The following is a 12,507-nucleotide window of genomic DNA, read 5'->3' on the forward strand; positions in this document are numbered from 1 at the left end:
GTATAAGGCGATCTAAATTAAGCTTCTACCTACATTCCTACACATTTTTTTAAACTTCATGTCCCAGTGATTTTATATAATGCTAGATTACGTCGTGTATCGTGATCTGCGGGTCTAAGGGGCGAACACGGAGGCTAACAAGAAGGTTGCAAGAAGGTTGCGGGGTCAGAGGTCAGAAAAGAGAATAGCAATATTGTTTTTTTTGTGCAAATGGCGTTAAAAATATATTTTTTCATTATAAGTTTTCTTTTTTATTACAATTGTTTTTTTTCTGTCTGTTTGTTTGTGAGGTGTGGCAAATTTTGTAACTTAATTTTGAACCACCTTCAGAGGAGGGATTTTGTTCAAAATTTCCAGTTATATGAATCTAGCGACAATGCAAGAATATCTATTTTAATCTAATTAGAAAGTAGTTAATTCATTAAAATTTAATTTAAAAATTACTAAACTCAATCATAAAAGAGGAGATAACAACATTATATCCTAGCGGTTACTCTATCTGCTGGCCGTTGACCGTGAACTGTTTGGTACGACCATTTAGATTAGAAGAAAGAGGTAGTATTTCGTTTGTGTGGAAAATATTGTTGTCCTCAAAGTGTCACTATTTCAGCAAACTTTGAGAACTGTTAAAAATAGAAATCAGGCATCCATTAATTAAATCTCAAAGAAAATTATCCTTTTTTGCACGTAAATGTAATGCAAGATTCTTAGAGTGAAATTCTTCATGGACACTTTAAAATAAAAAAAATAAATAAATAACGCAATTAAAATCAGTGGTAAAAGAAAATTTGTCGTGGCGAGTAAAACATTGAACTGGGGCATGCCACCCCTCACAATCACAACACGTTAATGCATTAAATTCACACATATATTACCTTGGTGGCCATTGGCTTATTCAAGCTTGACCGACTTTGTGACACACCGTACAAACTAGTCCCTTTATGTGAATACGATTCGCCACGAGTTGTGTGTACACGTAAGATATTGTTCACGGTGCTAGTTGAAACAAAAATACGTAAGATATTGTTCACGGTGCTAGTTGAAACAAAAATACGTAAGATATTGTTCACGGTGCTAGTTGGAACAAAAACAAGTAAGATATTGTTCACGGTGCTAGTTGGAACAAAAACAAGTAAGATATTGTTCACGGTGCTAGTTGAAACAAAAATACGTAAGATATTGTTCACGGTGCTAGTTGAAACAAAAATACGTAAGATATTGTTCACGGTGCGAGTTGAAACACAAATACGTAAGATATTGTTCACGGTGCTAGTTGGAACAAAAACAAGTAAGATATTGTTCACGGTGCTAGTTGAAACAAAAATACTTAAGATATTTTTCACGGTGCTAGTTGAAACAAAAATACGTAAGATATTGTTCACGGTGCTAGTTGAAACAAAAACACTTAAGATATTGTTCACGGTGCTAGCTGAAACAACAATTATAATTCGCCGTTTTATCAGCATGTAGGAACACTGAGAATATGTGAAGCTGATTTATCATTGTTAAAAATCGGTAGGAGAAACCGATGCTTGTTTTTGTTAACAACAGAAATGCAAAGCACTGAAAATAAGAAAATAAAACGAATCTGCTTTCTTTAATAAACGCTTTTGTTGCTTTTGTATAAGTTCAAATGAGCGATCAACGCTTTCTTAAAGAAAGCAAGTTGGTTTATTTTCTTATTTTCAGTGCATTTAAAAGCTTGTTTTTATAAAGTTTATAATATTTGTTTTATATTCATTTCATTTCCAAAATATCTACACTCGTGTCACAGTTTAATTTTGTTTATTTAAAAAAAAGTTCCTTCATTGTGCAAGAGGTACAGCATAAAGTTAACACCGTATAAACTCTGTTCAGGTTTAACAGACACTGATGTAGGTTTACACCGTATAAACTTTGTTCAGGTTTAACAGGCGCTGATGTAGGTTTACACCGTATGACAAACCTGCTCGAACATGTACTGGGAAAAACAAAGTGCACAAGTGTAGAATTCAAATGAGAACTATTTACCTGGCAGCATTTCAATGGCTCACCTAGTTTCAATATTGTCTAGAGCTATATTGTAACACAATCACAGCAACAGCCGTACAAATGTACTGGTCGGTCGTTTCACTGAAATTAGGTTTATAGATACGCGTGGACTCAAATGTTTTAATTCACGACTGCATCTATATATTTATATAGCACTACGAGTGTATATATATATATATATATATATATATATATATATATATATATATATATATATATATATATAATCTGGTCCTAAATTTCTTACTGCCAAGGATCTGTGCTTGGATTTCCTATACACAATCATCCAATGATCGAGTACACTGTGGGACCATATTACATAAAGTAAAAACGCTATACCAACTTAAGACATTATTATTTCTAAAACGTTATAATCAATTCCAGCCATTGACTGAACCAGCGAAGCGGGGAAACAATCGATATTAACTGTTGTACACAAACAACCTTGTGACAGTTCTTGTATTGTACATCACCTGACACCTTGTGTGTCATGACTTAAAAAGGTAACTGTAATAAAGTCATGCAATAGTATTGTCAGGAGTTTTGTTTAATTTATAGAGAGAAGAAGAGAGATAACTATGTGGGGGGAGAGAAGAAGAGAGATAACTATGTGGGGGCAGAGAAGAAGAGAGATACCTATGTGGGGGAGAGAAGAAGAGAGATAACTATGTGGGGGAGAGAAGAAGAGAGATAACTATGTGGGGGGAGAGAAGAAGAGAGATAACTATGTGGGGGAGAGAAGAAGAGAGATAACTATGTGGGGGGAGAGAAGAAGAGAGATAACTATGTGGGGGCAGAGAAGAAGAGAGATAACTATGTGGGGGCAGAGAAGAAGAGAGATAACTATGTGGGGGGAGAGAACAAGAGAGATAACTATGTGGGGGAGAGAAGAAGAGAGATAACTATGTGGGGGAGAGAAGAAGAGAGATAACTATGTGGGGGAGAGAAGAAGAGAGATAACTATGTGGGGGAGAGACTAGTGGAGGGTCGAAATGCCATGGGTAGGGGCCTACACATTTTATTTTCCACCGAAACATTTCGATAGTTAAATGATTTTGCAGTAGTCTCTTGTTATTGTACAACCGAAGAAACTTTTAAAATTGAAGTTTCAAGATCAATGAATGTGATTGCTGCACTAGTGATCCTAGCGTTACAAGATCAATGAATGTCATCGTTCTTTATGAAGAATTTTACTGCGTAGATAGTTCAACACGTCAGTTGTGCATATACATGCACGACTAGTGAATCTTGGGCTAAACAAGCAATCTCTTCAGAATTTCATTCATTTAGGTAACAGATTACCATACGTGTGTGTATATATATATATATATATATATATATATATATATATATATATATATATATATATATATATATATATATATTAGAGTTTAGCAATCTTTTAATTACATTTTAATGCACTTTGATTTAGCTGTCGTCTATATTTGACCGAAGAGTTATTAAAGGTAATAACATATTGGGGAAAGAAATGGTGGTTGTTTATTGGATATAAATTATTACTAGTTTATTGAATACACCACTTGAGCTAAATACTTTAAGCTAAACACTGATATAAAACACTGGAGCTAAACACTGGAGCTAAACCCTGGAGCTAAACCCTGGAGCTAAACACTGGAATAAAACACCGGAGTTAAACACTGGATCTAAACACTGGAGCTAAAACCTGGAGCTAAACCCTTGAGCTAAACATTGGAATAAAACACAAAAACCTGACAATTCAGAATGTAGTACAAATTGATTTATTTTTTAGTCCAAAAATAGTAAATAAATATTATAATTTTCTTATTTAAAATATTTCAAAATGAAAACCTGCCAAAATGAAATGTAGCACAAAATGGAATAGGTTTGACCAGCTGAGATGTAGGTTAGTCCTGAGCAGTGAGTGTTGGTCTGATACATGGGCGACATCCGGCTCTTCTCATAAGCCTTGGACCCTGCTTTCATTCAATCGTCCATCTTTATAAGAACAAGTCTATTCAAGATATCAGAGTATAACTAATAAGTGGGCCCAACGAATACTATTAGTACACTAGAGCAAAAAACACAAAGCCCCGTGTTTTGTTGTATGTATCTTGAGCTCTGGTTGGGAAAGTTGAGCAAAGTTACCAGCTGTTGTTGTAAGAACCCACATTGTAAATCTTGTAGTTTTAAACTGTTATCATCCTGATCGGGTATGGTTCTATTACAAGGTGGTTGGTTACATTTGCTGCACTGCTTGATGTTAAATCATACTCATTTGTATACATTGCTTGAATACACTGTTATTTTGATACCTGAGAAAGATATAGGCACATTTTCTAAAATATTAAATAATTTGCATATACTTCTACATTGGTCAAAGTCTTAATTAAACGTATATCAATAACAACACAGATTTTCTTTCAGAGTCCTCCCCCCTCCTCATAGAACGTATACCGCCCCCCCCCCTCTCAAAAGAAATAAATTCATACAGGAAGTATATAATTATACCAGTGTCCGCCCCACCCCCCGTATTATTAAGTCCGCCCTCCCCTCACCCCCGAAAATTTCAAGTGCCCCCCCCCCCCCCGAAAATTAAGTCTGAAAGAAACACTGCAAAGACCATCTCCAGCATAAAAATAAAACATTTAAATGTCTTTAAGCCGTTGGACACGTAGGTTATTGCCAGGCTGGTGTGCGATATTACGGTGTATACAATCACGTGATTTTGGGAGGGTGGGGTGGGGGTTAGGACGGGAAATCCCTCAACCAATTCTTAGAAACACTGACCATCATTTATAGAATATTTCAGTCTTTCTGATCAACTTAAGGCACTTGATAGATAAAGCTCAGACACACAGACACATTCAGAAAAAGTTGCACATATTTATAAACAGACGTGCATGCCAGCTTACATATACTATCGCACGTACAAATATAAGCACACGCACACATACACACACTTGCACATGCACACACACACTCACACGTACACTTTCGCACCTAGACACATCTTAATTAGACTGATATTTCAACTGGCCTGTAAAATATGTTAAACTGTTATCTGTGTAATGATTACCACTTACATCTGCGTAATGATTACCACTTACACTTACCTCACCAACCCACTCATCCCAAACAGCCTTCAACTCCTGTAAATCATCTGTATGGTACACTCCCGTTCCTTTATTATCTACAACACAGCTGAAGACTCTAACTATAACTTCATCAGTAATGTTTCTGCCTAGTATTTTACCAACCTAATATGATTGGAGAATAGAAAAACAAGTAAATAATCAGTATATTAATATAAATCTCTCTATTATATATATATATATATATATATATATATATATATATATATATATATATATATATATATATATACACATTAAATGTTAGATGATAAGGTTTGAACGGTATGTAAAGAAATCATTCACATGTAACTTAATTTATATAATCTACTTATATGTGTATATCATTATTTATGTATGATTTATGAATCGTATATTGCACACATCTGTTGAGATCTTTGCGACTCCCCAGTCTGAAAACCACTGTCTAAGAAAGCCAGCACATTCTAACAGCGCTGGCTGCTAAGCTGATACCTCTTTGTGGGCAAGTGTTGTTGACTGTAGCAGATTGTCTGCGGTGTATACATTCAGCTTCTCCACCGGATCATTTCCTACCGCGCCGAACTTTAATTGAGTTACCTTTTGTGACATAGATGGGTACATGTCAGGATATCTTTAGTCTTTTAAAAAGTTTCTTAAAACTATCTGTTTCACTCTGTGAGTCAAATTATTACACTCATAATGAAAAAAAAACAGCGGTAATTATGCTTATAGTTCCTGTAATATATATATATATATATATATATATATATATATATATATATATATATATATATATATATATATATATATATATATATTTATTAATTTATGTAAAATGTATTGAAAGACCAGAGAACAATATTTCTTAGACGAAAGATCTCAAGGACAAATTGTATGTAAGGCAACAGATCTGCAGCGGACATTAATAAAATGTGTTGAAAATAATTAGATATTGTGCACAAGTTAAGGAATTAATACTTAATGTACGTGAGGCAAAAGATCTATGCCACTAAATTATTAATTAACGAATTAAAAAAACGAAAAGGAAAATGAGTCAATGAACATATACGTACCTGAACGATATAACTTTTAGCCAGACCCTTTGATGCGAGCAAATTTTGAAGTTCGTCTACACGGCCCTACAAGCGAATCAAAAACATACGTACCCGCTTTAAAAATGTGTAGTGTAGGTTTGTTTTATTTATTGATGTTCTTTTAGTCGTTTATGCTGATTGATTATTTAGAGTAATGTTCTAGATCTTTGACCAAATGTATGAGGTTTGTTTACAATACAATCACATTTTTAATTAGCACGAATGCACTATGTTTATTTCGTTTAGTTAAATAATTAAAGCGACAAATGATGAATTTTAAAAACAATGTTTAGCACTAGAGTAATTTATTTCATACTTTTGAAAGTTGTGTTGAATTCATTGGGTCACTCTCTTGGGCCAGTGTATACAGTTTTCTTTTAAAAATATTCTCAATAATAGTTTTCGCTTCTAGCAGTTCAGGGGACTCGCTGTACCGTATCTTAGAAATTACGTTGTCTGTTAGGTCCATGAAAGCATCCAACATTTCAGGGGGGTTTCCCATACCATTCACACATTTTGATAAAGTCTCTTTTTCATTTCTAATAAAGAAATTTAAAAAAATATATAAAAGCAAATTTAAAATTTAATGGATCGTTTTTTTGTTACTTTTATTATAAAATAATCAAATGCAATTTTTAAAATTAACTTGTTTTATCTTATCAGTTTTTTAAATAAATAAATATTTTTAATTGAAAAATTGCTATAATATGTAAAGTAAAATCTTTTACATAATCCAGTAGGAAAAAGACGTTCAATGTAAAACTTTTCTCTAATGAGTGTTGTTAAAAACGACTGATGACGTTAGTCTGTGTTATATAAATGGTAGACTAACATCTTTATACAAACCCCTGATGATGGTAAATAAACTTAAGCAATTAAAATAACACTTTAAAATTACACTTTTGTAAGCAACAATTAACAAAAAGGAGAGTAACACTACCACGAAAACTACTAACAAATATATATGAATAAAACTGCAGTAAAGCATAGATTTATATGAAATTAAGCTGTTACATGAAAATTAAAACCACACATTGACCTTTCTCTTCAGAACAAACTGCCTTGATACTTACACACACGTTATTTTAACATACCTCCCTCACCAACACCTTGTATGACTTACATACACACGCACCTATACATACATTACAAGGTCACGCAGATATACACGCGTTCGCGCATACACACACATACACACACAATTAATAACAATTTAACCTTAGAATGTTATACAGAGGTCTTATAGTGTACTCACGCTAGAAAAATAAAATCTTTTGCCATTTCTAAGGCATGAAGAACCCTGTCAAATGTTTAATGTATATATGGCTTAGTGTGAAAAGGCTGGGTATAGCATTTAGAAGGGTTGTCTGAAGTAACTTGCACTAATATACATTGTTTGGATCTAGATAAAACTAAACTTACATTGTTTGGATCTAGATAAAACTAAACTTACATTGTTTGGATCTAGATAAAACTAAACTTACATTGTTTGGGTCTAGATAAAACTAAACTTACATGGTTTGGATCTAGATAAAACTAAACTTACATTGCATCAATTGCACATTTGATTCTGTGTTGGTATGCGTTTCTGTGTAGTGTGTACAATGTGTACATCATGTTGTACAGGTTTCCTGCATCCTGTTAAACATGTACACATAGGAACCAAGTATAAAACATGTACACACAGGTATCAACTATAACAATATGTACACATAGGAATCAACTCTAAAACATGTACACACAGGTATCAACTATAACAATATGTACACATAGGAATCAACTCTAAAACATGTACACACAGGTATCAACTATAACAATATGTACACATAGGAATCAACTCTAAAACATGTACACACAGGTATCAACTATAAAACATGCAAACACAGGGCTCAACTGCCAAACATGAATAACGAGGGAGTTAACTGATAGATTTACATTTTTCGCACTGATCTGTTAAAGAAAATCTTGTGTTCTCTCCCATTAATAAATTCAGCTTACCTCACGTTTCATGCAAATTTGCATTTGACCATCAACCTCCATAGCTCTAGCAAAGTTCATGTATCTGAGACAATCAAAGTTGTTTTTAATTCCGCTGTGGTGGCAGTCCCGCGCTATTGAATCGAATACATCTACATCTATACCATTGCGTTTATTGAAAGCAATCTGCAACGTTTAATAATTCATTGTACATGGACATAGTACATGGACATAGTACATGGACATAGTACATGGACATTGTACATGGACATTGTACATGGACATTGTACATGGACAATTTTCAAACAAAATCACTTTGTTATTATTTTCTAGATTTTCGTAACATAACGTTTAGCTTACCTCGTAAAGATATGCTTTTTCTTTGCCTCTACCTTTGCACGGCCATGTCTGTGGATAAAAGTTTTTGTTTGGATTTTTCGTTAAAACGTGTGTCCCTAATATTTTTTTTCAGATTACTTTAAACGCTGCTACCCACGTGTAATGTATAAATACAGATACCCACTAAAGTGAATTAAGAACAACGTTACACGAATATCTGACCCCATCGTTTTCATAGCCGCTTCCTCTTATCTGTTCCTCTATGAAAGTAAAATCCCGTTCATCTAAGAAATGTTTTTCTTTAAGCTTGGTACCAGCCGGGCCATTCTTAAGTCTCCCAAACATCGCGACAGACATATCTTCAAGCTACAAAAGTCAAAGTCCTTGATCAAATAAATGTAGGTTTTCATTTTGTATTCTGCACAGACATATCTTCAATCTACAAAGGTGGAAAAATAATATTCCTTGATCAAGTAAATAAGTAAATGCAGGTTTTTACTTTGTGTTATGCGTTTACATCTCTTTTTAATTGATACGACGGAATTATGTTTAAAGTACATATATATATATATATATATATATATATATATATATATATATATGCCCTTTATGTGCGTGCATGCGTGTATGTGAAAAGTTTTAACAATATAAATACCTACGTTAAGATATTAAGTCCATTTATAAGCTAACCTTTGTTGATCCAGTATTGTCGAGACAAGGGAGAAGTTGTTCGTAAAAAAAGTTGGACAACATACCTTGACCTGTTATAAATAGCTCTGTCAAATATTGCTATACAAAATACAAAATCTACTCACCATTTAGAATATAAAAAGTGTTAGATAATTTAAGAATGTGTATTTTATAAGAAAATGTTATTACCCAGATCTCTACAAAGAGCAGCTATTTCAACACACAAAACATCTGTGTCAGTAATTCCAAGATAAGGCTGATTCTTTCTTAGCAGCTTTACAAACTGGCCAGCTAAATGACAAGACCTTGAAGAGAAATGGATCTCTTTAGTTCAACAATGTAATACCCTGGACATAGAGTTAGTGATATTTATCATTAATATGAACCGATGAGGTGTAAATCGTTAAAAAGTTCATTGAACTTGCCAAGTTAACTCTTGATGGCATAAGGACACTTGTTGGAAGTTTAATTAATTATTTAAGATTAATTTGGGGATTCTATATAAAAAAGAAACAAAAAGAAAAGCACGTATCGAAAGTACAAATAAATGTTCTAGCTATATTATAAACCCGGGCTGTAAAGATCTTTTACAGGATACATTTTTGATTGCCTTAGAGACATAGTTTTCTGCGTCAGTATGCTGTGATACTCATTTCATCCTTATGAGGACTACTAATGATATATATTTACAACAATCATATTTTTTTTCAGAATAAAATGTTATGTGTGTAGACTATAGCGAATATGTTTAGTTTATGATGAAAGAAATATAACTGGATTGAAAGGTAAAAGAAAGATAACTCTACTGAACGGTAAAAGAAAGATAACTCTACTGAACGGTAAAAGAACGGTTACTCTACTTAATGGTAAAAGAAAGATTACTTTACTGAACGGTAAAAGAAAGATAACTCTACTGAACAGTAAAAGAAAGATAACTCTGCTTGCTAAGAGTATGAATAGACTTCCTGCTACTAAAAATCTTGTACACCGTGAGATCAGAACAAAAAACATATTTTCTATTGGTTTAATGTGTATGTTTAAACTCAGTAGACTAAAGTGGAGCAGATTATAAAATATTCACCCCAGGGAATGTTCAAATCTGTTGTGTGTGGCACCAGGAAACACAAAGTAGACCATGCCCAGCTGCTTGATGAAGCGTAACCTCTGGAACTCAGGCGTGTCCACAATACACTGGTGGGCCCGATTGGTCTGAATGTGGCCGTGGACTGGGTCATTATACACCTTAATAAAAGTCGACTGGGTCATTATACACCTTAATAAAAGTCGACTGGGTCATTATACACCTTAATAAAAGTCGACGGTCATTATATACCTTAATAAAAGTCGACTGGGTCATCATATACCTTAATAAAAGTTGACTGGGTCATCATATACCTTAATAAAAGTTGACTGGGTCATTATATACCTTGATAAAAGTCGACTGGGTCATTATACACCTTAATAAAAGTCGACTGGGTCATTATACACCTTAATAAAAGTCGACTGGGTCATTATACACCTTAATAAAAGTCGACTAGGTCATTATACACCTTAATAAAAGTCGACTGGGTCATTATATACCTTAACAAAGAATATACTAGATAATTATAAACCTTAACAAAAATCTACTGGGTCATTATAAATCTAAAAAAAAAATCAATCTTCACTCAAGTTATAATACATGAAAAGATAACCATTATTAAGTCTTTAAACCTGAATAAAGAAATCATATCTTTAATCGAAGTTGTGATACATGAAAACTTAACGAAAAAATGTGAAAAAACAATCAACCTTTAGAGTTTCTTGTTCCTTTTGTCCCAAGTTTTCCTCACGAACCTGAACTATGTCCAAGTAATTTTTGAATCTAAAAGATCTTATAAAGTTAATATTATTAGAACAAGAACTATGTACAAGCAAACTTTGATTCTAAAAGATCTTATAAAGTTAATATTGTTAGAACAAGAACTATGTACAAGCAAACTTTGATTTTAAAAGATCTTATAAAGTTAATATTGTTAGGACAGGAACTATGTCTAAATAATCTTTGATTCAAAATATATATTAAGCAGCAGGTGATGTTAAGACAGGAAAATAAAGAAATGTTACCCCTTCAGATACAGTCCACTAATGTTTACCCGAAAAATTATTTAATTTGTAGTGAAACTAAAATTTCTCTTTAGGGGTATTAAATATTTTTTTCTTGAAGATAATGATTATAAAAAGCGTATGTTTCTTTTAAAACATAAAGAGGTATTCAGGTACTACGCTATTCTGTTTATCGTGGTCTATTTTTAGAAGTTTAGGTCTTCTTACTCAGGTGGTTCCGATTTAGCTTTAGCCTTTTCTATGGTGAACGACCGTAAATCATCGGCTGGAATAAAATCAATCAGTTGACATTATTTAACTTACATTTTTATGTTATAATATTTGACCTAGTTGAACTTACAGCTTTATGTTATAATATTTCTAAAAATAAGGATATTTTTCTATGTAGCTTACCGTTTTTAAATTGCTCTATTAACTCATCTGGTACTTTCAATGTTTTCATCTTTTCCTTGCATAGTTCTAAATTACTTTGTTGAGAGGTCATGGCAGCAGTGTTTGGCCTTTAAAAAGACTTTTAAAAAGTGTTGCTTATGTGTGTGATATTGATTGACTCAAAAATAATAAATAGTAGGCCTAGTATCATACTTAGTGATAGGTAGCTAACCTAGGCTGAAGATAAGTGCTGAAAACAATCAAAACAAGATACCAAAAGAATCAATATTTGGAATTTTTCTAATTTTCCTTTATAATTGGGTTTGAGTTAAGTGATAGGTTAATTTTTTTTACTTTTCGGATAGCTGAAAGTTGAGATGCGCCATCTTAAATCACGTGGACTTTATTTTTTATTTCTAATCTAATTTACCCGAACGCTCATCTTGAAATAAGAGGTATGAGTGGATAAGTTACAAACGAAATGGCTATTTAAAGTAAATTAAACGTTACATTAGCAATACCTCTCGAATTTATATGAAATGTCACATTAAAATATCCTGAACATTAAGAAAACAAGCCGGCCTAACTATCATATAACACAGTGCATATTTAACAATCAGGAAGTGAAATGTCACACCAGCAAGTAGTGACATGTCACAGCAACAAGTAGTGACATATCACAATAGCAAGCTTACAGAAGCTAAACCTGCCTATTTAACATGAGGTAACACTGTGTGTTGCACCTATTCTATAAAAATCGATTCTCAAGCAGGTCGATATACAATCAATCAATAACCAATCAT

The 12,507-nt window shown here is 33.0% G+C and overlaps 1 protein-coding gene across 3 annotated transcripts; it reads right to left on the minus strand.

The window, feature by feature from the left end:
* Positions 1-3,810: 3,810 nt before the first annotated feature.
* On the minus strand, positions 3,811-12,286 carry LOC131957958 (deoxynucleoside triphosphate triphosphohydrolase SAMHD1-like). 3 transcript variants are annotated; one of them, XM_059322827.1, is made up of 17 exons: positions 12,226-12,286; positions 11,726-11,843; positions 11,540-11,597; positions 11,018-11,099; positions 10,308-10,468; positions 9,416-9,531; positions 9,227-9,297; positions 8,759-8,902; positions 8,558-8,605; positions 8,219-8,383; positions 7,767-7,858; positions 7,476-7,520; positions 6,537-6,759; positions 6,200-6,265; positions 5,619-5,723; positions 5,127-5,270; positions 3,811-4,325 (listed from the first exon to the last, which is right to left on the minus strand). In XM_059322827.1, the coding sequence occupies exons 2-17, from the start codon at positions 11,814-11,816 to the stop codon at positions 4,314-4,316; spliced, it is 1,623 nt and encodes a 540-aa protein (XP_059178810.1). In that variant the 5' UTR covers positions 11,817-11,843; positions 12,226-12,286; the 3' UTR covers positions 3,811-4,313. The 3 variants fall into 3 exon arrangements, with proteins under 3 accessions (XP_059178810.1, XP_059178811.1, XP_059178809.1); XM_059322828.1 differs by lacking the exon at positions 12,226-12,286 and having other exon boundaries at positions 11,018-11,090; positions 11,726-11,946; XM_059322826.1 differs by lacking the exon at positions 12,226-12,286 and having other exon boundaries at positions 11,726-11,946.
* Between the last annotated feature and the right edge of the window lie 221 nt (positions 12,287-12,507).

Source organism: Physella acuta, unplaced genomic scaffold, assembly GCF_028476545.2.
Source record: "Physella acuta isolate Inbredline_101_S28 unplaced genomic scaffold, ASM2847654v3 ptg001281l, whole genome shotgun sequence".
In the NCBI taxonomy this organism is placed as follows: Eukaryota; Metazoa; Mollusca; class Gastropoda; family Physidae; genus Physella; species Physella acuta.

Coding starts and splice junctions, on each gene's coding strand:
- LOC131957958 (XM_059322827.1), bottom strand. CDS start 11,816: ATGACCTCTCAACAAAGTAATTTAGAACTATGCAAGGAAAAGATGAAA. Junction 8,384..8,557: donor AAAAAGCATATCTTTACGAG/GTAAGCTAAACG, acceptor TAAACGTTGCAG/ATTGCTTTCAATAAACGCAA. Junction 6,760..7,475: donor AAAGATTTTATTTTTCTAGC/GTGAGTACACTA, acceptor TTTCTTTATTAG/AAATGAAAAAGAGACTTTAT.